The 25,535-nt window shown below is 37.2% G+C and overlaps 1 protein-coding gene across 14 annotated transcripts in view; it reads right to left on the reverse strand.

The window, feature by feature from the left end:
* Nucleotides 1-25,535, reverse strand: part of MPDZ (multiple PDZ domain crumbs cell polarity complex component) — a 174,878-nt gene that overhangs the window by 16,004 nt on the left and 133,339 nt on the right. For 7 of the 14 annotated variants that reach the window (XM_030814816.1, XM_030814576.1, XM_030814688.1 and 4 more), the window contains 12 exons: nt 22,915-23,013; nt 19,130-19,292; nt 17,101-17,297; nt 15,862-15,953; nt 15,210-15,300; nt 12,970-13,050; nt 5,031-5,123; nt 4,867-4,941; nt 3,566-3,740; nt 1,507-1,652; nt 439-522; nt 91-284 (listed from right to left, as the gene is read on the reverse strand). In XM_030814816.1, the coding sequence (XP_030670676.1) occupies nt 91-284; nt 439-522; nt 1,507-1,652; nt 3,566-3,740; nt 4,867-4,941; nt 5,031-5,123; nt 12,970-13,050; nt 15,210-15,300; nt 15,862-15,953; nt 17,101-17,297; nt 19,130-19,292; nt 22,915-23,013 (1,490 nt within the window). The remainder of the gene's footprint in view (nt 1-90; nt 285-438; nt 523-1,506; nt 1,653-3,565; nt 3,741-4,866; nt 4,942-5,030; nt 5,124-12,969; nt 13,051-15,209; nt 15,301-15,861; nt 15,954-17,100; nt 17,298-19,129; nt 19,293-22,914; nt 23,014-25,535) is intronic. The other 7 variants (XM_030814986.1, XM_030814875.1, XM_030815042.1 and 4 more) reach the window with 3 other exon arrangements.

Below are 25,535 nucleotides of genomic sequence, written 5' to 3' on the forward strand. Positions count from 1 at the left end.
TAAAAGATTCACCTACTGCTATTACTGTTTAAAATGATTTAAGTCCCATCATTTCCAAGGGAGCATTGGGTTTGTCCTCCTCAGTCACACCTTTTACCAACAATACTTAATCCTAGGCCTTTTCCCGGCTTCTTCTGCAGCTCAATAGTGAGGGTGTCACACACTTCCTCCTCTTTGTATGGGGCCTCATCTCTGTAGAGTGTCAGGCGCACTCTCTGTGGCGTCTGTCTCAGGACATTGATTGCTTCATCATGTGTGGCCTTTCTCAAGTCAATTCCATTCACCTGTACAGAAATGGGACACTGACTGTGAGGAACATGAGAAGTAAAGGAGAGTTAGGTGGGGAAGGGGAGAGAGAGAAAGAAGCAAAGAAAGAAACACTCCCCCCAAGAGCCTTTTCTCTGTTAATTTTGAAGGTCAAAAACAGGCATTCTATACCTCTAAGATCTGATCTCCAGCCCAGAGTCTTCCATCTTTACATGCTGCTCCTTCTTCATAAACTTCATGGATAATAATGGCACCCTAAGGGCCCAAACAAAACATACCCATACTTATCCCATTCTCCTACGAATGGTGAGCAGAAATGGAGTCCAAACACATTGTACTTTGATAGACAGCAATAAGGGTTACAAACTCTGGCTCTACAGGTACAAGCTCCATATAATTCAAAGGAAAGTGTAACAACAATTTTTGCTAAAAGGCTCAAAGGAGCTTATGCTTTTTTCCTAATGATAGAGAAGATTAAAGAAAAAACTATAAAATAAAACATGCATACATAGATGAGAGATAACTTTCTTATCCATAAATGAAGTGATTTTTAAGGTATTTTTGACATTTAGAAGACTTTGTCTACAAAGCATCAATTTTTCACTCTTTTTTTTTTTTTTTTTTGAGATGTAATCTCACTCTGTCACCCAGGCTGGAGTACAGTGGTGCAATCTCAGCTCACTGCAACCTCTGCCTCCCATGTTCAAGAGATTCTCCTGCCTCAGCCTCCCAAGTAGCTGGGATTACAGATGCCACCACGCCCAGCTAGTTTTTGTATTTTTAGTAGAGATAGGGTTTCGCCATGTTGAACAGGCTGATCTCAAACTTCTGGCCTCAAGTGATCCTGCCTTAGCCTCCCAAAGTGCTGGGATTATAGGCATGAGCCACTGCACCTGGCTCAACCTCCTCTTAAAATGGGTTTAACCCAACATGGATATCAGCAAAAAGGAAATTAAAATGTAGTAAGGACTGGTGAACTGATAGAAACACTTTGAAATTTCAAGGTCAAAATCACCAGTGTAGCAGAATCTTGCTGAGTCAGTATTTATTGGCTTACTCAAAGGAAACCTCCCCCGTATCCAATTGAATATTTGCCCTATAAATTAAAATAACAAATAAATACAGTTTTTTCCGGCCTTCACATTTCCTTTACTAGAACTGATAGAAATCTCCCCATAATGGTCTCTGATGCCTGGCTGAAGGACGGCCTGTGCAGAAGCACCTCTGGGTGGTGCTCACCAGCAGCGTGTCTGAACCCCCAACGATGCTCAGGCCCAGCCCTGTTCGCCCTTTGGAAATCTCGATGGTTGTTTCGCAGCCAGGGATAATGGGGCAGGTTGCAGGATCAGAAGCAAAAATTGCTGGTGTTGATGATCTGCTTGTATCTAAAAATAAGTTGAAAATGAAATACAAATAAAAATTGGTTACAAGGCATATCCATCAAACTCATCACAGATTGACTCTGAGGGATGGGGCAGGGAAATGGGCCCAAGATTGTGGGAAAAAAGAGACTTCATATTTACCTCAATCTTTTCATTATCTTATATTTAAAAATAAAACAAATGTGATTAAATCACCATTGTTAATTTAGGGTAGTGGGCCAAAAATTACCTGTTTAATTATTTTCTATGCTATCCTACATGTTTTAAATTGCTAGAGATAGAAAGGATAGGATATGAAGAAGAGAGAACAGAGTTAAATTGAACCTAAGTTTCACTTTGAAATTCTCCATTTCAATGGAGCCAAACACATTTCTTATGAATTAAAAGATTTATAGAACTCAGAACTGAGATATGTGGCAAACACCTAGAAGCACATTCAGGGAAGACCACAAAACACATCAGTAATTTTGGTTCTGATGCCTGCTTTTCGGGGCTTTTAACATTTTTGTTTTTTCTTATCCTAGAGCATCTCTTCTTATGTAATCAATTCTGAGCAAAAATGCACCATTTGCAGTTTTCTTCTTGAGTCTCACTTGATGTTTTATACATTCAGATGTCAAATCCTGGTGCATATGTATTCAGAAATGAATAGATAAGATCATGAGAAAAGGAGAATATAATTTCACACGTTATTTTATGAGAGTCTTCATATCATATCATATGTTTCATGATACAACAAAGAGCATACACCAAATAGCATGTTTTGGGAAAGCTAGGACACTTGGTATAGTGGCGTATGCTTTAGACAAGATGTTCTCTTTTTAGGAAATCAGAAACAGACTATTTTCTTGCTCCTTAAATGGTAAGAACAGGTGTAAGATATTTTCTTTTATGTTTTCATTTAGCATTTCATATTTTTATAGACAACACTATTTAGGGATCAACATAAAATAGAAAAATGAGAAAATTTCCATAAAATCTTTTAACACTTCAGTGAATTATCCAGTCTTTCTAAATAAAGGATTATTTTCGGAGATGTATTACTTTAAGACTTTTTTATCCAACTACATTACAAATGTTTTAAACTAGTGTTTCCTTAAAAAACTGTTAAAAGAACAGTTTGGAGGCCAAAAGAAATTTCTCTCCTCCACCCCCCATTACAGAAAAAGCCAATGCCTTATTTTTTTTTTAAGTTTTGATGCTGCAGAGCTTGAAACTTACTGTTTTATTACACACCAGTGTATTCTTTCTCAAAAAGTAACTCAAAGGAATAATGTACCTCCATATACTAGACTGGAAGTACAATGACACATTAAAGTGTCACCGTATGATTCACTTAACCTAAATCCATTTCCATTATGACAGGACCCCCTATTACACCTAAAGCATAGAACTCAGATCCGTAGATCATGGCAATCACTAAAGAGTTTCTTATGGCAGGCAGTACTGATCCCACCTATGAAACAGGATAATTGCATATCTATTCTACAGATAAGAAAGCTGAGGCTTAGAGAAGTTTAAATTACTTTCCCAGTTTAAAAAAAGAATCTACAAAATGATATTTCTAATTCATTAGTTAGACGCCTGGAATCAAGGTGCCCTTAGCAATATATTTTTGGAAAGCAAAGAATACTATTCCCTTGTTTTAGAGATGAAGAAGCTGAGGCTTTGAGTGGGTAGGTTTCCTAAGATGCTACAGCTGCCTAATGTAGAGCAGCACATACATTGCCTGCCTAACAGTCCAGTACTCTTTATCCAGAAGTCCTCTCTTTATACCCTGCCCTCACCATAGGGCTCCCTGACTACAACCTTTCAAACAGTGAGCCACAGGCAGGCAGCTGGCTCCCAAGCAGAAACCCTCTGCTGAGTTCAGGTGTTCCATATGTGCAGGACTCTCATGAGCCCAGAGGCCTTACTTCGGATGGACTCCGGTTCCGGGGAGCCAGACTGTGGGACCATCAGAGACTGGGAGCTGTTCTTTTTTTCTCCACTGGCTGCACCAGCTGCTGAAGGAACAGCCTGGGAATCTGGATTCTCAGCGTGGATGGTAAGTTTTACTGTTGTCTTTGCTGTCTTCAGAAGGCTAATAAACTGGCAGGGTTTATGTGTGGAAGAGAAACAAAATTCAAAGCTAAATTAGTAGACATACCAATTAGTCACCATTATCAATGGAATCTAATTCTCTCTATGGTTAAGGGGAGGGACAGATGCAAATTATTTCTTTTTCAGGACTTGGGTAAAGAAAGAAATGGCTCTAGTTTCTCTCTAGCTTTTCCAAACGCCTGATGTAGATTAGGGCCATGGTTAATTTCTACTCTAAGTCTAGCTCTGACCAGATTTTTCCTTATATAAGACTTTCAACTTTTTACATCTCTAATCTCATCCGTTTTTCTGAATGCCTACAACCCTAGAAGATACATGGGTTATTTTACCTACTTCCTGATTCTATAGAAGCAGCTTACACAAACAGTTTTAATAAAATAGAAACACATATGTTAGAAGCAGAATAAGAAAAGTATACAACAAAAAAGTCAAGGCAAATGAAAAGTTAAAACACAGATTTATGGGTTAAAGGATCTGGCCTAAATACTTACTAAAAACTGAATTTTTAAAAAGTAACTTTAAGCTTCTTACTGGACAATGAAGAAATGATAATAGTTATATGGTTCTCCCTCACTATAAGAAAGAAAAAGCATACCATATTTCAAGGAAACAAAGCTTTTTTCTGGCACTTATAAATAAAAGGCCTCAAATGAGATACCAAATAAGTATTAAGATCTCTTTTGAGGAGAGGAAACTCAAGTACAAGATATGTTTAACCCCAATAAAAGTTATATATTTAATGGTTGAGTCTTACAATCTGTTTATAAAGTAGTATACACAGTGGATATTTATAACAGCAAACATTCATTAAAAAATATTTTGGCACTAACAGTCACTGTTAAGGAGTTTAAAGTTTTCCTAAGGAAAAAATGGAAATATTTATCAAAAATGCCCAGTGAATACTGAATAATTTGTGTGGCAATGAAAACCACTTTAACACCAACTGGAAAATAAAAAATAGAAACTGAAGAACTTCTGAGTAATCTCTTCTTTTCCTTAAGAACATGTCTAATACAGCTACATAACCCTAATTCCCTATGATTGCAGACACAAACACTTTAATCATACCCAAGGATGGGCCTATATTACCATTTACTTTATTTTGGAAAATTACCTTTTCAACAGGGTAACCAACAACAATTTCATCATCTACAGCCAATATCTGATCTCCGACTTTGAGTCGTCCATCCTAAATGGAAATGTAGAAGAATTTGAGTGATATTCCAAAAGTAATTCCCTCCCCAACTACTTAATGACAGCAAGAAAGGTAAGCCTCACCGTGGCTGCTACCCCATGCTCTGTTAAGCTCTTTATGATGACTCCACGGAGAGTATCTTCTTCGCTGATAGCAATACCCAAACCCCCCTGATCCTAGAAAAGTAAAAACAAAAATGCTCAGAAGACTTGAAACAGATTAATTTTATCCAAATGGATACCAAGGGTAAGAAAAGCAATTAAAACTCTTCTGAAGTCCAGAAATCTAAGACCTTAGACCTTAAATCTAAGATCTTAGAAATCTTGTCTTTTCTTAAACTTTCAAATTTTCCTAATGGTAATAAATTTTCCTCCATCAAACATTCAAGTGTTTTCACTCTTCCCATATGTCTGACATCTTTAGTAACTTTAGTAAAATATCTAGACAGCAAAAATACATTCAATAATTCAACCAAAACATTCAGCATTTACAAATTTTGTCTAATGACTGAATAGGTCATTCAAAACCAACCAAAGAATCCCACTTCTTCTCTGGACTGTCGCTTGGAAATAACAACAGGGTCTAGCCCCTTCATTCTTTTCTGCCCCTCTTCTTCCTTTAGCAGGCAGTCTGCCATTACTGATGCAGAATCTGTCCTTTAGGGGGCTGGACACTCAGAGTTGTTTCTCCACAGAACAGCATTTCCATCTGCTGCAGACTGAAAATGACTCTCAGTCCCAAGACAAGCTCCTAGAACCTGCCAAGGCTGGGGAGCTACACCTACTTTGCTATATTTTCCACATTTCCCTTTATCAAAACCAAATGTTCAGAAATATTGGCTTTTAGCTTTAATGTTTATTTTAATAAAATTAAAGTAGAGTTTTTAACATTTTCATTGCTAGAGCTAGCAACCTTCTAATTTTTTCTCCAGAGAAAAGTTACAAAAAGCAAAGAAGAGAAAAGGGAATCTTGACATGGTTTCTCTGAAATATACACACAAGTTAAATGTGCCATCAGAGATGTTTATGGTCATGGCTGTGACATCAAGGTAGGTTTCAACATCATTTTAAAGATTATCAACATGTGGCTCTTCTGAGGTAGATTATTAATGCCTGATGAGTTTGAAACTGTCACTGACCATCTCTCTACTACCTCTCTCTTTCCAGGCAATCAGTCACATCTATCTGCCAGAGTAAGGTGCACCTTTAGAGTGAGCAGAACTGACTTTACCTTCTACCTAACTATAGAAATTTGGATATGCCACTTAACGTCTCTAATCCTCAATTTTCTTACCTACGAAATCTAGATTTTCTTATCTACAAAATGGAATAATAATACTTGCCACATAACAGCCACGAAAGTACGTTATTGGTACAGTGGGTATTTGCTGACTGTTTACCTAATACTGCTTCCCATCTTACCCCTCTATAAAAATTGATTTAGAATATCTAGCCTTCCCACCCACTCCTCTCTCTCCCCCACCTCCATATTCTCTCTCCCACCTTCTTCCCTCACCATGTTTCAGGCTGTAGATTAAAAATATGAGCAGAAATTCTTTGATACTTCTCCCTTCAAGAAGGAACCTAAAAGCATGGGCTAGACTTAGTGACTTGATTCTAACAAAGAGAATACAGCAGAAGTAATGGTGTATAACTTCACAGCTAGGTCAAAAAAGGCAAAGGGACGTCCTCCTTGCTGTCTCTCTTGGATAACTTGCTCTGCAAGATGCCAGCTGCCATTGTCCTAAGAAAACTCAAGCAGCCCCATTTAGAAGAAATAAGGCTTATTGCCAGCAGCCATTTGGGTAAATCATCTTGGAAGCAATGTCCAGCCCAGTCAAATCTTGAGATGACTGTAGCCATAGCTGGCAATGTGTCGGCAATTGCACAAGAGATTCTCAGCAGACCCCCCAGCTAAAATGCTCTGAAATTCCTAACCCATAGAAACTGTGAGACCATAAATGCCTGCTGTTTAAGTTGTGAAGTTTGGTGGTAATTTGTTACATAGCAAAAGTTAAGGAGCTCCAAGAATGGGGTTTGAACAACTGAAGTCAATTCTACAATTACAGTCCCATGGTCACAGTCCCTGGCTCAAAAGTAGACACATGATCTGAATTGATTCAATAAGGATGAATCTTGGAACTTTTGCTCAGAAGGCTTGAACAGCCATTCTCTCCCTTCCCCCAAGATACATGTAAAAGAAGTAGCACATGGCCCAACTATGGCTGGCAGCCATTCTAAAACCATGAGAAAGACAAGCCTTGGGATAAAGCTGACACTGAATGGCACAGTGTCACACAGACAAGGAAAAAAATGGGCTCTTGATGACACTATTCAGTCACAGGACCAACTACCCTTGAAGGTTGCTGACCTGAGTCCATAAATCCTCTTCCTTGATGAAACCTGATGGAATTAGTTAATTTTTTTGTTATTTGCAATAAGAGGAGTCCTAAAAGAAACAATAAGCTACAAATCTGCATGTATAATATGTCCAACCTCAACTAGAATACTACAAAAACAACTATATACACATCAACAAACAATTTATTGATATCAGAAAAGCAGGATGAGGCTGGGCATGGTGGCTCAGACCTATAATCTCAGCACTTTGGGAGGCTGAGGCAGGTGGATCACCTGAGGTCAGAAGTTCAAGACCAGCCTGGCCAACATGGTGAAACTCCATCTCTAATTAAAGTACAAAAGTTAGCCGGGCATGGTGGTGCACGCCTGTAATCCCAGCTACTCAGGAGGCTGATACAGGAAAATCGCTTGAACCCGGGAGGTGGAGGATGCAGTGAGCCGAGATCACACCACTGCATTCCAGCCTGGGTGACAGAGTGAGACTCAGTCTCAAAAATAAATAAATAAATAAAAATAAAAAGAAAAGAAAAAGAAAAACAGGACGACACATAAGAAAGGATAACAGCATATGAATGTGCAATTTTTTATCTAACTGCTCAACTTTCCAACTTACTTTTACCAGAGTGCATATAGTCCTTAGTAAGAAGAGATCTGAGATACTTTGCTTGGGGCTAGTTATTAAAACACTACCATACAGCGAATAGAAAACAAATTAAGGAAATATATTTTTGTGGGTTTTTTTCTGATTTAAAATATTACTTTAAACGTCTTTTAGAGATGGGGTCTTGCTATATTTCCCAGGCTGGTCTTGAATTCCCACCTCAGCCTCCCAAATAGCTGGGACTACAGGCATGTGCCACTGCGCCTGGCTCCAAGGAAATATATTTTTGAACAATGAGTTGTATAATTAAACAGCTAGAAAACAGTAAACAAGAATTCAAAGTAGAATTAAGCTAAACAATTTAATATTATTTGGAGAATTATTTTGAAGGTAGAAGCTTCTTTAAAATTCAAAAGAAGAAAAACTTCATCATATTTCAAGGCTTTCACCACATAAAATTGTATGGATATGAAACACAGCTTTGACAATCATAGAAGGCTACTACCTGCTTTGATGTATGGGTACTTTCCAAGTGCAAACTGTGCCAAAAATAAATCTTTAATCAAAAATGTTTTCTGATCAATTGAATTTGCATTTCAGTCAGCTACTATGAGTTTAGATTGTATGTATGAGAGCTTTCTGTTTATACTTCTATTTTCCCATTTTAAAAAATATAAAAGATTAAAAAAAGATAATTGAGCTGTCAAGAGTTTCTAAGGAGTCAAAACAGAACTAGAAATGAGCTGTTATTAGAGCTCCCACTTTTAGACAATGCAAAAATCATTCTCTTCCTGACTCTCCTGATCTCAACATTTTTCCCCTTATGCATGTACGGCACATAACCGTTCATTCATTCTTCCTTCGCAGATACCTACTCAGTCTGAACTACGTCGATGACACTAAGTAATGGAAAAAAAAGTGAGAATTTCTTCTCTCAACATGTGTGTGTTTTAGATGTACAGAAAAGATAACCACATCAAAGTTCATCACAGGAGACAAGCTCTAGGGTCAAACATGGTTAAGTGACAAATAAACTGAAAACATTAATAGTAAGCACTATATAAGCCAGAATATTGAAGTAATATTTCAAAATAAACAGAGGTGAGATTTAAGTTGGATCTTTAGTGTATGTAGGATTTATATAAGTTAAAAGAAATCAGAAAGACCAAGTGATATAAACCAAGGCAAAGAGGGATAAATTCTCAAAACCTTCTCCATGAGCTCTTGATTCAAATCAGTTTGACTGAAGTACAGGATTCCTAGAAGGAACATACAGGCATTTTAGAAAGGCAGATGGGGCCCAGTAGCAAGTTGAAACAGGTAATGGATGGGAAATGGGACTTGGAGGCAGAAGACCAGAGTTCAATTCCAGCTCTACTATTTGGAGTTCTGGGAACAGTTCAAAGTGGAGAAAATAATAGCAAGCTCTCAGGGTTGCTAAGAGGTAAATAACATAATGAACAAATGTTACATTACCATTAAATTACTTTGTCAAATAACTAACTATAATTTAAAAATATATAGGATAGTAAAAATGACAAAAGATTTCAGCTGATTCATGAGTGTTAGAAGCTGTTTCTTTCTCCCTTCTTTGCTTAATTTTTACTCCTAGAGCCATGTAATAATGGGGTTAGGAGTGCCAGGATTAGTGTAATATGTCACTCAACATCATTTGTAACAATGGCTTCCTCAAGAGATGTGTTCAAGGATATATTCTATGGGGAACTCAGAAATTCATGGTTAGAAGTATTAACAAAAATAATTATAATAACTCACACTGTGGTAAGCACTTCGTATAAATTCTTTCATTTAATCCTTCCAATAGTATCTCTAATATAAAGGGATTTTCCTCATCTCACGAGGAAAGTGAGACCCAGACAAGTCAAACGGTACAGAAAAACAGCCTGTTCTACGGCGGGAGTGGCATCACCTTGAAGTGAAACCGCCATGGTGACCAATGTTTGACTCCTGCATACCAAGGTGTTCTGTAGTGAGCCCTGTAGCATAGGTAATCCTTCATAAAGATGTTTACCTAACCTCTCCACTGATAACAAGTTTCAGCAAGAAACTCTGAGACGTGACCAGCTACATGTCTTTATCCCTGCTATGTAAAGAATACTTTCTAGAGGGTGGATGCTGGGATCCACTGTCTTGTGGCCACCAGCAACATGGCTTCTGTACATTAAGTCCCTATTAAGTATTTCTTTCTGATAAACTGGATTTGTCAGCCTCTTTCTTCAGAATCCCAGCTCCCTCAGTCTTTGGAGGTTGCTTTGCATATACCTGCTCACCATGGAACAAATGGCTTGCCTATTGCCCAGAGAAGTTAAGTGACTCCAAAGCCCACACTTAAAATCATTAAAATCATGGTTAATTGCCTCTTCTGTCTAGCTACTTTTAAAAGATTCTTGTATGTTCCCCTTACTTACTTTGGCTTTCATCAATAAATACATTCCAGCTACCTGAGCTTTAGATTTGTTTGAAATCTACATATAAATGGAAGCTTTCAGTGGGCAATACATTGAGGTTCTCCAAGGTCTTGCATTCCTCAATAGCATCTAATTTAGAAAGGGAAGTACACATAATAGACAACTGCTGAATAAATAAAAAAGGAGGCGAAAGGCAGAAACCAGCTTTTATACTGCAGAATGAAGGAACCTTGCTCATTAGCTCATCCAATTCCAACAATAACCCTTAATACAGGCAGCCCCATTTACAGAAGAAGAAAGTGAGGACCAATGGGATTAAGTGATTTATGGGCGATCACTCAGGATGTGAGAAGGGCTTCTGACAGACAGCACAGGCTTCTGTCCACCCATCCAGCACGGGCTTCTGTCCACATTGCTAAATGCCCAGCCAAAGAACTTGAATATATCTGTTTGGAAATGAACGTCTTTGGGAGGTTCTGAGTAGGGGATTAAGATGCTATGAACATCTATCAAGCACCTTAATCAGGTAGCCTGATGTGGAAATAGAAAACATCAGAGAAAATCAGTGACAGGTAGCCATCAGGCAACTCTATACCAGCTTATTCATTCCTAATTATTAAAACAATAATAACAGCAACTAATACTTGTATATGTGTGCCAGGTGCTGGAAACTGTACATATGTATATTTAGTTTTCACAATATATACTTAATTCTCACTACAAGTCTATGAGGTAAGTTGGACAATTATTAAGTCCATTTTCAAAAGGCAAGACTACTATGTACCGGTTAAGAAACATGTTCAAAGTCACAGTCTCATAGATAGTGAGTGGCAAATCTCGGTCTCTGACCCAGGTGGTCTGGCTTTAAGTCTGTGCTCCCAACCACTACAGTATGCTGCTCTTTATTCATCTAACATGTTCATTCCACAAACATTTCCTGGGCAGTCATTATATCCTAGAATATACTAAGCCTTAGATGATAAATTAAAATCAATACCATGAAAGGATATTTAAAAATTATCTAATTTTGGACTTTTCTAAAGATCACCATAAACAGATTTTTTAAAAAATCATTCATTATAAAGTATTCAACATACATTTAAATGTTTCATAATTAACAAATTATAGGGAAATGACTGCACTATTAAATATTATAAACTCTTACTTCAGGATTTAGGAGGAAAAGAAACTAAGAGCAGAAATCAGAAAGGGAAAGAGGAAGATGTCATCTCTCTTAAATGGCAATAGAATGAGGGATTCTCAAACTGAAGTGTATGGACTTCTTGATAGAAAGGTAAAAAGACTTAGCCGGGTGCGGTGGCTCACACCTGTAATCCCAGCGCTTTGGGAGGCTGAGGCGGGTGGATGACGAGGTCAGGAGATCGAGACCATGGTGAAACCCCATCTCTACTAAAAATACAAAAAATTAGCCGGGCGTGGTGGCGGGTGCCTGTAGTCCCAGCTACTCCGGAGGCTGAGGCAGGAGAATGGTGTGAACCCGGGAGGCGGAGCTTGCAATGAGCCGAGATTGCACCACTGCACTCCAGCCTGGGCGACAGAGCGAGACTCCGTCTCAAAAAAAAAAAAAAAAAAAAAAGAAAGGTAAAAAGACTTTAATAACTTATTTTTAACCACAACAAAAATAGCCCATGATAAAGACTTCTCTTATATGTATAGTACAAGACTAGAGCAATGCATTTTTGTGTATGGTTATCTACTGTAAAAAACAACAGCAATAAAAAAATCAATATCATCAGGGTATTTTTTCCCCCTGAAAACAGAAGCTGACCATATGCCAGGATAAAGGTACTATTATCATCTTCAATTTACAAATGAGGAAACTGAGGCAAAGAAAGATCATACAATGTGTGAAGCATGTACTTGACGAAGCAAGGATTCAACCCAGACAGAATGACTCTGGAGCTGAGGCTCTCAAGCACCATGCTGCACTGCCTCCTGGTTGGAGAGTGGTAATATGGACCACTCTCTTTCCTTCTGTCTTCAGCATTTCCTATAAATATTCTCTGACCTCCCCACCCCACCTCCTGCCTTCCTCTTCTTCCTGGGCACTTCACTGCTCTTTCAGCTTATACTCATGCTCATCCATTGTCCACCTGCTTACCTGCACGAACCTGAAACACCCAAATGCATTTACAGGTGTCTGTTCAGCAAATTGCCTTTTTAAGGCAATCATCTGAGTCGAAAGTTCACTTCTAAATATATGAACTTTCTTATTTTTAAAGGACAAGACTATAACTTCTATTTCTTTATTTTTATTTCCTCCGTAGCAGGACCTCAGTAAAGGAATCAATGGACAGATAACTAAACTTCATAATTTGGAATAATTATAAAAGGGCAAGCTGGACCCCTGATAAAGTATCAGTTAGCACAGTCATTTTCAAACTTAAATGTGCATAAGGCAGGTCTAATAAAACACAAACTTCTGGGCCCAAACCTAGAGTTTCTCATTCAGCAGATAAGTTTGAGTGGGCCCAAGTGTTTGCAATTCTAACAAAACCTCAGATGATGCTGATGCTGTTAATTTGGAGACCACACTTTTGAGAACACAGTGAATTAGAACACTGATGTAAAGGAACTCACATTATTTCATTCCAATTCAAAGCAGATTTACCTTGGGAAGCTCCAGATGTTGCACATTTTTAAATGAACTGAGGTCCACAGCTGCATCAGAAGTAGTAACAGTTGGCTCTGTCTGACAGAGGGAAAGAAATGACAAAAAGGGCAACTAAGTGTTAGGAATTTTGATTTGTTTAAATATAAGGGCCACTTATTCAAAATTATTTTATACATTATGTAAAATTATTTTAATATGTTTATTTTAATACACTATTGTTATTTTAATACATTTATTATAATACATTTTTGCTATTTTAACATTCTATGGAATTTATGAACATTATATTCTCTTCAAAATACTTATGAGGTGTAACTGGACAGCAATCAGTTGAGAGCACAGATAGACCAAGTGGCTTGAAGACTGCCTGGGTTTACTGTATAATGAAAACCAATGGCAGCCCAGCTACCAAATGGTGAAACTCAGTGACAGAGCATCAGCAGAAACACCATTCATTATTCTTTACTGTGTTATCAAGTGAATCGAAAACTTTAAGGAATGTTATTAAAATACCCCATTTCCTTAAGAGACATATTTAGTACAACTAATATAAAAACAAAATATATTACTTTATAACCTAATTATCTTAAATAACCACGTGGCTTAGTTGAACGTTAGGAGCAGCCAGAATGAGACAACGATTTGTACATCTATCTTATGTATACATAAGCTCTATGTTTATATATTCATTTAGGAAAGAATGTTTCTCTTCCTACAGGTACCCGCATTGATAATCGCCAAAGTTCCTCTAATTTTAAGCTTTTCATTCTCTACTAACTCCTTTTATTCATCATACACATGTATCCAAAGCTTTCCTAAATCAAAACAAAACCACTCTCCCAATTCTCTGTCACCTCTCCTTGACTTCTTGTCCATAATTTGCTTTCTCAAAAACCACTAACAGTCTCCTAGTTATCAAACCCAAGGGACTCTTTCTACTCATCTTCTCACTTCTTGCTACATGGCAGCATGTAGAGCTGTGGAGTGTACCCCTGAAGGACACTCTTCTCCGCTGCTCTGCCACATGCCCTCCCGGTTCTTCACAGTCTCTGATCTCTTTGTTAGCATTCCTCCTTATTGTTGCTACCACATGATTCTGCCCTTGGCCCTCTTTCTCTCTAAATGCTCTCTGTAGCAAGCACCTCAGCCTCCATGGCTAAGAAATGCCAAATCTGCACATACAGGAAATCATCTCTAAACTGGAGACCAAATGTCCCAATGTACATTTTTACCAGGCTATCCAACAGGCACTTCATTCTTAACCTGCCCCAAATAGCATGTACCATATTTTTGCAAATATCTTTCTGTATTTTCTATTCAGTAAAAGACAGCCATCCCTCATGTCACTAAGTCAGATATCTGAAAACCTTGTATATCCTATCTGTTTTATGCTCCAGTCCAAAGAGCAATATCTGGTATAAGGCAGAGTACTCAGAAAATATTTGTTGGATAAACATATCTTCAACCATTCATTTTTCCTCAATGAGTACATTTAGTTGGGGATGAAGTATTACCAATTTGGGTCTTAAACATCTGATGTAACCATTCCCTCTTCCAGCTTTAGTTCAGGTCCTTGTTAACTATTCCCTGAATTATTCCAATAATTATCTTACTTCCTCTAACTTAACTTCTCTCCCCTGCTACCTCTGATTTTTCTCTACAGTACTGCCAGAGAAATTTTTAACTATACATTTCTCATCCTTTGAGCTCCACACTGCCTCAAAGACAAAGCTGGCACATGTTAGCCTATCAATGTATCCCATGATCTGACCCTGTCCCCTTTAACATTGACCCTTTCCTCACCAGCTCCCATTCCCTGCCCCTCATTGCTCAGTGATGCTCTATAATTTAGCTTCCTGCACTGGCCAAAGTCTCCATGCCATTCCTCACTCCATGCCCTCCGCTTGCAACATTTTTGCCCCCCAAATCTTCCAACATACACTTCATATGTAACCTTCCCTATAAAGTTTTATCCTCAATTTCTTTTCAGAGGCAGAACTGGTAACTCTTTTCCTACCTTCACTATTCCCTAGGCAGACTACAAGTACTCTTCACATAAGTGGTATGCTTATTTCCATGAATGTCTTCTTATACTAGGATGTACACTTCTTGAAGGCCAAGGCTATAACTTATCTACCTCTAATATCCCTCTCTAAGTGTTATGTAATTGTTGATTGAATTAATAAGGCTCACATCAATCAAGTCTTCCCAGAGAAACAAACATAAGTTACATATACCTCCTTATTTTGAAGATTTTCTGAGTTAGAAGGCAAAGGTTCTACTGCATTTCCAGGACATACAGCCATCTGATTCACTGCATCTTTATTTCTAAAAGCAAAAAAGCAACAACCTATTATAACATAATGGTATTATTTTCATTCTCTTACTTCAAGAGTCAGAAGGTTATTAGAGAAAATTATTTAACTCCCAAAACCTGGAACTATGACACTTACAAATTTACAAATGTTTTCTTTTCTTTTTTTTTTTTTTTTTTGAGACAGAGTCTCTTTCTGTTGCTCTGGCTGGAGTGTAGTGGCACAATCTCAGCTCACTGCAACCTCCGCCTCCCAGGTTCAAGTGATTCTCATGCCTCAGCCTCCCTAGTAGCTGGGACTACAGGCGCGTGCCACCACGCCCAGCTAATTTTTTGTATTTTTTTTTTTTTTTTTTTTTTTTTTTTTTTTTAAGTAGAGACGGGGTTTTGCCATGTAAGCCAGGATGGTCCCGATCTCCTGACCTCGTGATCCGCCCGCCTCAGCCTCCTAAAGTGCTGAGATTACAGGCATGAGCCACCACACTCGGCTACAAATGTTTTCTTTTCATTCAAAAGAACTCAGAGTAGAAATGCTAACAAAAATATTTGGTAAACTAGCAAAAGAAAATGATCACCTGATAAAAATTATTTTCACTTTAGAAGGGGCACATTTAATGATTGATGAGGCATTCTGATGACTTCTTCCATATAAAATCTGACCATTGATCTGTGAGAAATAAATATCATTAGTTGGGCCTGAAATCTTAGTATCATAAAGTTTTATCATCCTTCCTCATTAATGAAAAGCACATTTTTTCTTCCTTTAAAATATATTTTATATTAAATGTTATATATTTTCCTCCCCAGAACATGAACCTGACTTTTCATAGTGAATAAAGAATAGCTCATGTTTAAAGCCAGCATTAAAATAATGCAAATGAAGTCTGACATCCACGGACTGCTGATAAAGAGGCACCACTTGGACCAACCTCAGGAGAGTAGACAGCAAATTTCCTGGCAGGCACTGGGCTCCCAGCATGCTCTGCACAAAACGAGGGCTCTGTGGAAAAACTTGTGACCTGCAAGACCATCCTGGGAAGTTCCTTACTGTCATATTTCCCACTTAGTCTCAAAACTAAAGCCTGGAAATAGGTCACTGGGAGAAGAAATGCTGAGTAGATTCAGGATTTAGGCAGCAAACTGTGCCTAAACAGCACAGTGCCAATGCAAATGACTGGCTCAGTCATTTGGTCATTTAGCCACTGCTGACTGAGCCTCCCATGTCTATAGGGAAACATAATCAGCATGGGAAGAGTACAAAGGCAGTATAAAATCATGTGGATCCTAGCCCAGGAGGGGCAAGGACAAACAACACAAGCAAATAAAATTCTAAACCCTATAAAGTATGGTCCACAAATTTATTTTGTTTGGCAGGCTGAGTTACTGCTTGTTATTTAGCCTTAACCTTGACCCCACCCCACCTCACCCTCATCACTTCTCCCATTAGTGATTCAAGTTCCAGAATGTCCAGTGGGTCAGCCTCTGGGGAATGACTGATCACTTGGCTTTTCAAAAACTTCTAATAAAAATGCAGCACACAAAACAAATGCTTTTGAAGTGTGAGCTTTATTACTATCTTGGGGCAAAAATTGTTTCTGGTGCTACACAGTCATGACCTTTTAATGGAAGTTAATGGGAACATGGACTCTACTTAGAAATTTGGTTTAGAGCCAGATTTGCTGCAATGCAACTATTTTATTCAGCAAGCAATGGCTTTCTCAGTCACTATAAGGTGTGGGTGATTTTCTGGAAACTGACGGTTCCGTTACACTTATAAAACAAGAATAAATTTAAAGTTTTCCACAAAAACTTACCTCTAGAAGCTCATCTGCAATTTGCAATCGACCATCTTTTCCTGCAGCTCCATTTGGATCAATCCCCACTATGAAGACACTCATCCTGGATCGGTCTTTGTTCCCAGCAAGACTTAGGCCCAAACCACTATGACCTTTCTCCAGTTCAATCATATGCAGCTCGCCTGTTAGGGTTCCATAACGCTCTCTGATATTTTCTACATACAACAACAACAACAAATACATATTTAAAGTTAATTTACAGTCAAATGCTTTACTGTGGAAAGCTATTTAGTTTTACCTCAAAAGGGCAGATTTTATACCAAAATGTAATCTTTGTCAGTTAAAAGCTAAATAGACTAGCCACTTGGGCATCAGGACTGGTTTCCTGGAGGACCCAAACTTTGAGGAATTTCTTTGCATCTAGGGTGCAGAGAGCACAATGTCTGATTAATCAGTTCACCTTGGGGTGTTTATACCAAAGAGAAGTAATTCATACTTACAAACTATCAAAAGACTATGATTAAACCAGAAACTTGATCATTTGCAGAGGAGAACAGAACTAAGGCATCCAGAATATCTGTGTTCACTGATCTGTGGGAGCTTTTCTCCCATAGGAATTTCAACATTGTGTATCACATCATGTTGGGCAGTTGCTTGGTAGATCTATGCAAAATGAAGAGAATGAGCTTTCTTATTGCACAGAGCTATTAGGCCAGGACAACTTGATATATGTATCCCAGCTTTGGGACACACGTCCTAATTAGATGAGACCATTGACATCTCCTACCCCACATCTTCAAGAGGTGATGGTTATTGTGCACCCTCTTTAATCTAATAAAGGGCTGAGGCCTCACGCAGGTGCTCCAATGCACAGCCACAGATGAGCGACCAGCCAACAGCCAGCATTACTTGCCGACCATGTGAATGAGCTGTCTTGGAAGTCCGCCCAGTTGGGCCCAGTCACCCACTGCCCTTTGATAGATTAATAATAAATTATTGTTTTATGCCATTACATTTTGGGGTGGCTTCATAATAGAAAACCGAAACATTCCAGTTCACGTTTTCCTCAAGAGTACATTCTGACCACACTGACTGTTAGCAATATGCTCTAGTGTCACTGAGAACAGACTGAGAAAACTGCAAACTTTACCAGTCATCTTAGAAAACGTTACTATATGGCTAATGGGCTAATGCCATGCATTCTACATTGATTCTTAACTGCATCAATTTCATAAACTATTTCCTGACTCCTTCCACAATACAACAGCACAACTTTTATGTTCTGTACTTCCTAAAAAGATGTACTACAGCTTTCTTAAAGGAAATAATTCGATTTTTAAAATAAAACTTTTTAAAACAATGACATTGATAACTTTGGGCTGAATTTTAAATATTTTCCTGCAAAATGGTATTTCCTTAGAAAACAGAGACTCCCTATTGGTCCTAATAACAGCTGCCTATGAAAGACTGCTGGGCGCCAGGCGCTGTGCTTAGCACTCTTTTGGCACTATCTAATTGAATGTTAGCAACCTGAGGGGAGAACTGCATTTTAAAAAGAGCGATAACCACTAGGCTAAAGCTTAGAGACAGTTAAACAGCTTAGTCAATGCCTAAAGTTTTTATCTCCACAATTATACTATGTCACCATTCTGGTATAGAAAATACACCAGAAGTTCAAGGTGTGATATCAACAACAACCAGATTTTACATGAGGAATCTGAGGCCCAGAAAGGGGTGGTGACTTGTTCGAGACACACAGTGGCTGATCCAATACTAGCTTCTGAGAGAGTGCCCTGTCCTTATTAATTCTCATACAAAAGGCAGAGTGAGCTTTAACAGCACTTTTAAAGGAAAGGAAGAGCATGATTTCATGCCTCAGGAATGTATGCTGTATTCAAGCAAAACAAACACTATTTCTTCCCACACAGAATTGCAGTATATATCACAAAGCTGCAACATACTTATTTATCCAGGGCAAAATCCTTGAGAAACTCGGAGCTATTTTAATACCTCTTATAATTAAATGCATCACAAAAAGACAACTTACTCCAGCTGTAACCAAACTCATCCTCTTTGTCCACATCTTGTGAGATTTTGCTTGCAGATGACTGTGTGTGATCACTACCCATTTCTGCAAAGGCTGAAGGAGGGGGCGGGGGCACACTGCACAATGGAGCCTTCTCTGGCTCTGACTCTGACTGACTGGGTGCCTGTGGGAACAAAAAGAATGCAGTGGGTTTGTGCAGTCTAAGGAAGAAAACTTCAAGAAGAAGAAATAAGAGTATACTGTCAAAAACAAAGACTGGCTTTAAAATATCTAACAAATAATGGAAAGCTCATATATGTATATAACATATATATAAAATATCAAACAAATAATGGAAAGCTCATATATATATAATATCTAACAAATAATGGAAGGCTCAGATTGTTAAATATTTTATATATTTTATATATATATATATACACATATATATATGAGCTTTCCATTATTTGATATTTTAAAGACAGTCTTTGTTTTTGACATGATATTCTTATTTCCATATATATCTATGTATATATACAGATAGATAGATATGAAATATTAGATGGGATTCAGGTAAAGTTTAAATATATTAAACCAAGTAGTATCAGAGAATAATTCACTAAACTTTTATTTGCTATTTTAAGCCAATGAATTAATGAATTTGAAGGCTTAAATGACTTGGTAGAAAGTTGTACAAACTTTCCCTTCTAGGAAAAAATGTCATTCAAAAGTTACAACTTTTGGGTCTGGGTAAGATTTGAGGCATCTAGAAAAATCTGCCAAGAAACTTAAGAAAAAAAAAATTAACAAAGAAGTTGCCCTTCAAAGCTTATTAGTGAGACTAAATATAAATAATTATTTATTACTACCTGAATCCTCTCTCCATATGATTCTCTTAACAAATCCAGGACAGTAGGCCGGGCGCGGTGGCTCACGCTTGTAATCCCAGCACTTTGGGAGGCCGAGGCGGGCGGATCACGAGGTCAGGAGATCGAGACCACAGTGAAATCCCGTCTCTACTAAAAATACAAAAAATTAGCCGGGCGTGGTGGCGGGTGCCTGTAGTCCCAGCTACTCGGAGAGGCTGAGGCAGGAGAATGGCGTCAACCCAGGAGGCGGAGCTTGCAGTGAGCCAAGATTGTGCCACTGCACTCCAGCCTGGACGACAGAGCGAGACTCCGTCTCAAAAAAAAAAAAAAAAAAAAAAACAAAAACAAATCCAGGACAGCAAGTATCATACATGCAGGCTTGTCTACCAGGGAGCCAGTTTGTTAGCACAGAGCACACACTTGGATGTGAGAGGCATGGTTTTAAGGACAACACCAGCTTTCCCTTGCCAAGGCAGATCACAAGATAAATGAGGAAACACAGGAGGCTCCTTAATAGAAAGCCAAAGCATGGCATACTGGCTGTCACTTAGGGTCATAGGTCCTATTTCAAAAAAAAAAAAAAAAAAAAAAAGGACTTGGCATCATCAAGTTCTTATATTGCAAAAATAATTGCAGTTTTTGCCATTAAAACTCCAATTACTTTTGCACTAATCTAATGTTATAGATGATCAAACAGAATGTTAGAGCTTGAAAGGTCTTTAAGTCGCTGAGTTCATTTTATTCATTTTGCAGATGAATAAACCTTTTGAACCTGAGGCTACATGAAATGAAAGTTTTTGTTTCAAATTAAACAGTGGTACTAGACTTCTTTTTGCTTAACTGTTAATCCAGTGCACTTTCCATTACATCGTGTTGTCTCCTCTAACTTGTATAAGTAAGACAGTACCTAACTCAAAGGTCAGGAACATCCAGCTAAAGTTCTAACCTTGGTTTGAAGTTGTCCCTGATACCTTGAACCTATAGTTTTCCTAAATATCTTTATTTTACTTTTTTACTGCGTAAGAATTCCTCTGATACAACGTTTTATTATATATGTTTATATCTAGAAAAATGTTAAGATTTTTTTTAAAAAAAACTGTCTTCTTATAAGGATACATTAAATGATAAACATGCACAAATACTTAGAAATTATTAATTGATGCCAAGAATTAGAATACCTAAAAATATATGTAACACTAGAACTATTTGAGACTGAATGGGACCTTTCTTTGTTGATTCAGAGAGCACTCAATTTTCTGGCAAAGCAAAGAGCTGACTGATAGAGATTTAAGGGTGTAAGTGTCAGATTACCAAATCTGCTATATTGAAATGTTCAGTTTATATGTCATAGGACAGATAAAAGTTACTAATGTAAATGGAACCCTTGTTATCTTCCCAAATGCTGTGCAATAAATATCTCAAATTAAAATATACCAATAAAAATGAACAAACACACATACACAAAACCCTCATTTGATCCAATCATGTTTCATTAGCATCGTAAAGAGGAGCAAGATATGTACTTCAGAATTTTTCTGGCTAAAAAAAATTTACTTCTCTGTAACAACAGAAAATGTTATCAAGCATTGATTAAGTCCATTCCATTTTTAAAAAGTAGAACAAAATCTAATTTAAACTTCCCATAATTTTAACAAATCTATAGATGACATTTTATACATCTTGCTGCATAATTTTTCTGAGCTGTTATTTTAAGAACAAACAAACAAAACCTGCTTATCTGAAAAACTGTCTGGGATCTCAGGCACAACATTTTCATACTGTGAGTAAACCAAAATGGTGCCCTAACCTACCTGACTAATAAAACCAATATAAGCCTCTATTTACTTGAGGGGCAATCAGGTGTTATGTTTTCATATCTCTGACACCCTCATTCTCATCAAGATCATGTATCTGCCTCATTAGTGACACTTTTTAAAATTTATTCATGAAAATATAGCTCTTTAACAAAGATTGTTCAGCCTTCCTTGTCAAAAATGCAGTGTATACTTGAAATCACTCCATGCCGTGTATGTACACATCAAGTACAGCACACACATAAAGCACACTGTAACACACCCACATACGAAAATTCCACACTGACACAAACCTTAAAGGGTGTGGGAGCAAAAGGGTTAGTTGGGGAACAATAGAAGATAATTCTACTTGAATTCTGTAATTCCTATAGCAATAGAAAACATACTCCTTCAGATATAGCATCTTTGATTATCCATATCAATAACATGGTATTTATTACAATAACATGGAAGTCTGATGAATATTCATAAAGTGTTTCCTGAAAAAAAATTGTTGATGGCTTTCTTCCTTTTCATGATCAAATTATGGTATATAAATTCTTGTAAATTTGTGTTTCGATATTGGTTTTATAATTTCATCAGAAAATGAGAAGATCCAAGTATAGATTTATGGGCACTGAAACAGTTACGTTTCCTGATTCAGGCAATTACATGGGCATGCTTCATGAATATTCAACAGACTCCTGCATGTACACATACACAATTATTTGTGCAGTGATTAACTCATGGAAGAGCTTTTATGATCACCTTGTAGAAGTCTGAAAAGGATTTAAATCAACACATGGTTTTAAAGAAATTATGTGTGAAAGTATCATACATTTGGCAACTAACAAAAATTTAAATATCAGAAATTTTAAATCACACCAAAATGAAAGAAAGCCATTGGTCTCATGATTCTCCCTTTTCAGAAGGGCCATTTAATTTCAGCAATAAAAATTAATATTCTCTGGCAGGAAAATATGCTTAAGAAAAGATCTGCATGCCCACTCCAAACAGCTTTTTTTTTTTTTTTTTTCCCTGCCCAAATGTAGTAAATAGTGAACGGGGACAAAGACACAGTAGTAACAAAGAACAAAACATTTGCAAAAGGCAACCAACAGCAAGACAATGGGCATAATCCAACCTTGTCGGCGTTGATTTGTAGAGAGTCAGCAAATGGGTTAGTGCTGCTGAAGTTGTACTTAGGGTAAAGGTTGTGCGGCAAGGAAGGCAAAGGGGATTTCTAAAAGGAAACATAAGAGGCGCTGAACGCAAAGGAAATGTATTGAAAACAACTCAGTTTTAAAAGCAAAGTACATACTGATTTAAAGAACTGCCTGTGTGAAACTAGATCCTATCAGATCCAGTCATTAATAGCAACATCTTAAAACAGTCTGGAACTAAAGATTTGTCTCTAATGACCTGAATCTATACCTGAGTCTAAATCAGGCCACAAACCACAAAGGAAACTAGTTGTCAAACTGATCCCAAATTTCTTTTATTTTTGCTCAATGTCTCCAGTATTATTAACAGAGGCACATATATTTTGCCCATCTTATATATTAATACATGTTTTATGAATATCAGTAAACATGTTCAAAATTAAAACCACAAAATTTTTTATTTACATCTAAAAGCTAATTTTTTTTAATAATCTGTCTAGAATGCAAATTATAAACTGGTCTGCTAGTTCACTGATAACCTTCATTGTTCTTTTATTTTGCATCCTAGTAAGGAAACTTTCCATATTTTGACTTGATACTGACAGTGCTTCAGAGCAATTGTATTTTTTAACTTAAAAAAAAAACAGTAATTTATTTAAAAAAATGAACTCCTGTAGAGTGGTGTTCTTTATTTCTGCCCAGTTTTTGTGGAGGTAGAAACATGGAGATTCATGTTTTAAATAAATTTCCTATAAAATTGCCCATATTACTGGAGAATTTATGAGGCTTTAGATAATATCTGAAGTCCTGCCTTAGAGTGTTTCTCAGAGGTTTTGTGGCTTGCCAGTAATAAGCCCTGAGCCAGACTGTTAGAGTTGAAAATACATATTAAAGCCAGGATGACTGCCAGATAGAATTTAGCATTTTCATAGTTTAAAAAAAAAAAGTAATTTCCTTAGCACAATAAATTCTTCTCCTTCTTTTCACACCCGCTATCTTTTTCTTTTATTGACTATATCTTTCAGGGGAAATTGCAGACATTTAAAATTCATTTTGGCTCCAATTAAATGTTTGTGTTACTTCTCTCTATAAAAAAGCCCCACTGGCAGGCATCAAGTATAGGGAGAGGTTGTCATGTGACACCACTCTGTATGAGAGAACACTCTGGAAAAACTCTATCCTCAGTATGCCTGCACTAAAGCTTATGCCACATTACCCTTTCAATCTGCTCTTCTTGCAATGTTTTTCCTACAGAGGGAAGACAGGAAAAAGAAATGGGCACAATGACATTTCTGCTCATCTCAACTTTCTCCCGGCTTTTCAGTTTAAAATGTCAACTCCTGCTTTACAAAAGAGAAGATCACAAATACCAAGGCACATGACCATTTATTAACATGGAAGAAATGACTAGGCAGAGGTGACAAATACATCCTAGGCAAAATAATTCAATGCTATGGAAGGTGGAGATTATTTCTAATCTCCATACACTGGACTTTCAGGTTTCAAGTGTCCTGTATAATTCTGTAGAACATTAGAAAACAAAACTAGCAACAAATTTAAAGAAAGCTCTAGTTTTTAAATTTTTATTACTTTTGCTTTCTTTTTAATTTGCAGATCTTAGAGGATTAGAATTTGGCCCTGATAGCAAAGTGTAGAAGTATAGCATAGGCACAGCAGACGAAATGGTAGATTACTCCATTATTAGGAAAAGATATTTAGAAACAGACTATTTCTTATTAAAAAATCAACGATGAAACTTCTGTTTATAGTCCCAAGGGCTGAGAAAAGCAGAAATATTAACAACGAAGACGACAACACTCTCTGGCCCATTTTAAATGGGGCCCCCCTTTCAGTGAGAAAATGTGGTCAGACTGAATTCTGTGAAGGGTCATACTGGTGAAATTACCAGGGCTAGTTCTGGAAATTTCTGATTCTTGAAGAGCCTAAGGGCCAAAGCAACTCACTGGTTTTTCAGCTTATGTTTAAGATTTCCTAGGAGCTTTATCCTACATCTACAGATAACACAATTATAAGTATGTGCATTTGTGATTGTTCCTTTTAGATTACTGGAGACCTAATTATTTCCATAAGGAAGTAAATCATTGAAACAAAACATCTCATTTTAAATGCAAAAATTAACTTTAATTTTCTAAAGCAAAATAAGTATGACTTGACTAAACATGTCATTCATAACAAGATTTATCCTGGAACAACCGCTATAAAATCAGGTATCATTATATCTCAGAGAGCAAAATAAGAGTATTTTCCAGGTGTATGAGACAAGATCTTCCCAGCTCATTGGAAAATGTGCCTGACATTGAAAGGAGTATTTGTAGTTTTAAGTTTTTAAAGCAATATTGAGAATCACTATTCAGCAATTTACAGTATTGTCCCAAATGATGTAAAAGTTGTAAATTATAAATAAAACAAAAAAAGGACTAAAATCCACCCACACACACAAAAAATAGCTTTAACTTAAACACCCATTTAACATTATTATGCTGTGTCTATGTTTAACACACAAATGGGAACAAATGTAAAAGGATTTACAGTTATTTAAACAAATGGAATAGCTTTGTAAAGAATGCAGCACGATGCAGCC

This window comes from Nomascus leucogenys, chromosome 1a (assembly GCF_006542625.1).
Source record: "Nomascus leucogenys isolate Asia chromosome 1a, Asia_NLE_v1, whole genome shotgun sequence".
NCBI lineage: Eukaryota > Metazoa > Chordata > Mammalia > Primates > Hylobatidae > Nomascus > Nomascus leucogenys.